At 37.3% G+C, this 4,906-nt stretch overlaps 1 protein-coding gene across 1 annotated transcript in view; it reads left to right on the forward strand.

Moving 5' to 3' along the window:
* The first annotated feature begins 368 nt into the window (after positions 1-368).
* Positions 369-4,906, forward strand: part of LOC101305175 (isoamylase 3, chloroplastic-like) — an 11,091-nt gene continuing 6,553 nt past the window's right edge. The window contains exons 1-9 of the mRNA XM_004299632.1: positions 369-517; positions 589-789; positions 1,054-1,108; positions 1,206-1,274; positions 1,618-1,772; positions 2,827-2,920; positions 3,118-3,354; positions 3,604-3,708; positions 4,366-4,470. Coding sequence (XP_004299680.1) covers positions 605-789; positions 1,054-1,108; positions 1,206-1,274; positions 1,618-1,772; positions 2,827-2,920; positions 3,118-3,354; positions 3,604-3,708; positions 4,366-4,470 — 1,005 coding nt within the window. The 5' untranslated portion in view covers positions 369-517; positions 589-604. The remainder of the gene's footprint in view (positions 518-588; positions 790-1,053; positions 1,109-1,205; positions 1,275-1,617; positions 1,773-2,826; positions 2,921-3,117; positions 3,355-3,603; positions 3,709-4,365; positions 4,471-4,906) is intronic.

The following is a 4,906-nucleotide window of genomic DNA, read 5'->3' on the forward strand; positions in this document are numbered from 1 at the left end:
ATCATCTCTCAAGGCTCAACGGTGTCAAAATTTCGGGTCCTCAATAATACAGGTCCAAACCAAGATAAACCAACGCAGAAGATCCAAGCAAACAAATAGAAAACAAAGAAGAAGAAGATCCAAAGCAAAACAATACAAAAATGAAAAAGGTAGAGAAGATCCAAGGAAAGCCTCTAGTGATATTTTTGCACAGAAGAAGAAAGAGACTGCCATCAAGGACACGTGTCGAAAACTGACCCCAACTTCTCTCGTGTCCGTTCACGTGGCAGACATGAATAAGCAGCTTCTTCACTTCCCCAGAAAATCTATCACTCACTCACTTCATTCCCACTCTTCTTCTTATTATTCTGATTCTGAATTCTACTGATTCAATCGCAAAGCTTCTTCCTTTTCTCTAAAATCCGGTACCCTTTTGCCTCAATCGTACTCTAATCCCAGGCATTGGGAAACTGCCCCATTTCTAAACAAAGAAAAATCGAAGCTTTTGGCTCCCAATCTCCATGGTTGAGTCGTAAAGGTATCTCCTTTTTGGTAAATTCCGATACCCTTTTGGCTCTTCTTTTGCTTCAATCCTTCTCTTTCTTTCAGGGCACTCTCTTCTTTTATGAAACTCTGCCATCATCAGAATCATAGTAGCAATCGCGAAAGGTCTAAGATGCTTCTACGTACTACCCCACATTTGTACGATTCAAATGTCTCGAGGTTCCCGCTATTTGGTTCAGCATCACCGATTTCAACTCAGGCTGGTGTTTCGTCGTGTGTTGTTGCTTCCCCTGTTCTTGATACTGGGTAGTGATTCTTGTTCACTTGTCCTGCTTTCTTTTTTTGGCTTTGAGTTTTGTAGTAATGTGTATTTTATTGGTTCAGTTTTGTTGGTTTCGTAAGCTTTTATGGTATTCGCTTTAATGAATTAGAATTACCAGCTTCATGGTTTATTTTTCAGTGATGTAGTGATGAGTCTTGTTATGAATAGTGAAAATGGTGTGTTGTGAGATGGGATGATAATCATGATATGAAAGGGTTAATTGGGTTGGTTTTGGATGGTTTTATTAGGTTGAAGTTGAGTAAACAAGCGACGGGGAGCAGTCAGCAAGGGCTTGTGAGAAAGGCATGTTTGTTTTTCTGTAATGTGAATGAGGTTAACATATGTTATTTGGGATTTGCACTGTTATTGATTATGTGGCTGGATTTTTGGCGTAGGTTAGACCCGGGATCATGTCAAGCATAGCACGGCTAATGCTTACGGTCAGGGTGCTCCAGGAAGTGTGCTAGAGGTACTGGTTTTATCTGTTTTGTATTGTGACTGAAGCTTTTAGAGTGTGATAAATTATTAGACATAAAGATGAATACATATCTGAACGTAGTATTCTAAGACATCTATCGGTTTCATTTTGCGGGGAATATGGAATTCCAGATAGGGAACTCTAGACCTTTTCTATGGCTATTTGGTGTGTGAAGGATGAAGAATCCCAGATTGAAAACTCCAACTTTGTGTGAAACAATAAAGAACTGTTACCTTATCCTCTGTTTCCAATTTTGTTCTCTTAATCCCTTATCTTTTAACCTTGTTTGGATGGAAAATCCACATTGTCATGTTTTCACTGCTTGTCTTTATAGGAAGAAGCGCAACTGCCAGAAACCAGCCAGCCATGGGAAACTTCTCCAGGTCAGGCTTCTCCGCTCGGTGTATCAGAAGTTGATCGTGGGGTCAATTTTGCCATTTTCTCACAGCACGCAACCGCTGTCACTCTCTGCATTAAAGTTGCAGATAGGTGCATTCTATTTCTTTATTTCCCTTTTTCCTTTGATTAATATCCATGTCTAGATAATGAATATCACTTATGATCAAATTGTATTTGTCCAACTGCGGTGTTAAATCAGCAGGTCCAAGTAAGTTTCAAGTTCAATTAATGGGTTCGATCAGATTGTCTAGAGGTTTTCTTTTTGCCCTTCCTGACTCTTCCTGCTTGACATGCTCTCAATCACTGAATCATATTTTCATTTTTTTACTAGGAATGTGAAAATCATTTCAGTCTGACTCTTATTTGAATTTGTCAAATCGGATAGCAATGCTACCATTTTCTTCCATAACTTCTTTTCAGATTTATCCAGTTACATCACCTCTTGAGTAACTCGACTGATGAAAAAAATCTCAAAGTTTTCAGATAAGTCTCCTTGAGTTTGTCTAGGCTAGTTGGTTACAAGAATTGGTCTGCCGTGCTTTTGGGGCATCTTCGTGTAAAATCTTTCACCCTTAGTTGACAGAATATCCTGCCATCAAGTTTTTGAGTCATTTAAGAAAACCTGAAAACTAAAGTGAACAACGGCTGGTGGTTCATGGGAAACTAATACTTGTTACAGTTCAGAAAAGCTGAGTTTATCTCCAAATGGTTTGTTGCTTATTTAAGAGACCAGAGTGGACTCATGCGAATTTGGGTTTGGAAACATTGGTGGTCCTTGCTGGTGTAAGTTATTCCCCACTGGGGTTAACAGATGAGAAATTATCCTGTAAACCTTATTTCGGATTTTCAATGTGGAAGGCTGGATACATATACAGTGGTCTTTATTCGAACAAAAGTTAGATACTCTTTTCTATTAGGAACCGGGGATAGTTCAGTTCTTCATAGAATCTTTGTATTTAAATAAAGGGAACGGTATGTCTTTTGGATATTCTCGTTTATTGCCTGTTGTTTCTACATATTGCAGTAACGCTTATACATTCTGTTAGACTTATAGAAATAAATATTTTGATTTAAAAAATCAATTGCTCCTTATCCTTCCCATCTCTGTTTCCTGATTTGTTTTAACGAATGTAACTTTTGTCAGGGGACAGTTTGGAGGGCCAGATGGTGGAATGACTGAGCTGGCTCTGGATCCTAATGAGAACAAGACAGGTGACATTTGGCACATATGTATAAAGGTAAACATCTGAACTTTAATTGCTAGATTATCATGTTGCTTTCTGCTGTTCTGTGTTTCACATGGTGTTCCCTTGAACACATTTTAATCTTTTTCTGTCTCCTGCTCCCTCACTTATATTTTCTTATTGAGAGTGCAAGTATATATATCTAACCCTTTTTCTCAGATGTCATGATGATAAAAGCTCTTTATTTACAGGATTTTCCCCGAAGCAATGTCCTTTATGGTTACCGTATTGATGGGCCTCATGGTTGGGATCAAGGGCATCGGTTTGACAGCAGCATTGTACTAATAGATCCTTATGCGAAGCTAGTTGAAGGTCGACGCTGTTTTGGAGATTCCAGAGAAAAGTTATCTGGATTCCTTGGAACTTACGATTTTGATAGCTCACCTTTTGATTGGGGAGACAACTACAAGCTTCCAAATATTCCTGAGGTAATTAAATTTCCCCTTGTGGTTGTCATTCACTAGACAAGATAAACAATTCTGTTGACGAACTGGTTCAATCAGATTGAAAATGTTATGTCCTCTCTTTCTCTTCCAATCTCCCATGTTTTAATTAAGAATTTGAAGTTTTTGTTTGTCAAATGAACGACTTGATTATATCTCTTGTTTCTGAGTTGAAAGTAGACTTAAAAAGCATTTATTGAACCACAACCTCTTCGTTTGCTGCTGTTTTTGCAGAATGATCTTGTTATATATGAAATGAATGTTCGTGCATTTACAGCTGATGAATCCAGTGGTCTGGATCCAAATGTTCGTGGTAGCTACCGTGGTCTGATTGATAAGGTATTATATATATCCATCTACAGAACGTCTACTGATTCTAAGCTTAATCCTTCTTTACCTTAGACGTTTTCTAAGCAATTTCAATACCTTCTTTTGTTTCCAAGGAACTTTAAAATTATTCACGAAGAAACTATGATCAGTTGATGATAACGAGCAACTGCTGAAAATGTAGATAGTATTTTGGGTTCAGTCATGCTGCCTTTCACCGGTCTAATAGTTCTCAACATGTGGATTCAGTTTGAGTAGAAATAACTGAGAATATGCTCGAGTTATGAAAACAATTTGAAGGTCCCAATCTATTTATAAAGTAATGCCGATTGATCTTGGTCATAGAATTTCATTTATTGCTAAGTGGTTATGGTCGGGCATGAATATCATGAGAGAAGACTAATGAACATCTATCCTTTCAAATGAAATGATCCAAGGGGACCTAGATTCTAGGTTTTGAATGTTGTGAAAGAAATGATATTACATTGTGAATACATGTAGTTCTCTCTTTCATGAGATGAAGTGTCGCATGCTGAAGACAAGACTTGACTACTATACTGTCTAATCATCTGTCCTTTATCGTTGGTTATGATTTGCATAGAATATATCTGTTTATTTGCTTTGGTTTGCTACATTTCTCTGACTTTTCCCCTTCATTTGAATTCTAAGATTCCACACCTTCTAGAGCTCGGCATCAATGCTGTAGAGTTGCTGCCTGTCTTTGAATTTGATGAATTTGAGTTTCAAAGGCGTTCAAACCCTAGAGATCACATGGTAAGTAAATCAGTTTTTCATGCCCTTGGATCTATGTAGGCACTATTTAAATGAAATGGAGTGCTGTACAAGTTTCAATAACCAAATTATGCCACTTCCATGCAAAATTTAGAAGCTATTTGCTTATGTAAACCAAATTTTCTCTATATATCAGGATTTATGCTAGTTCGCTTATATAGCAGGAATACTATTTTTTTTTTGTCTCAGGGTATTACACTTTGTCATTGGATTTTACTCATTGAATCTTACTGTTTCATTGTTGGATGGTTTAATACCTGAACAAACCACTACATTACAACATATGAAAAGTAAGATTATCAATAGATAATGTTAGTGTTAACGAAGAGAGCTAGGTAGGTTGCTTCTATATCTAATTTTATTCACCTTCAAAGTATTCTTTCTTTCACCTTCAAAGTAATCTTTCTCTCTCTCTCTC

The sequence above is a fragment of the Fragaria vesca genome, linkage group LG5 (genome assembly GCF_000184155.1).
Source record: "Fragaria vesca subsp. vesca linkage group LG5, FraVesHawaii_1.0, whole genome shotgun sequence".
NCBI classification, from domain to species: domain Eukaryota; kingdom Viridiplantae; phylum Streptophyta; class Magnoliopsida; order Rosales; family Rosaceae; genus Fragaria; species Fragaria vesca.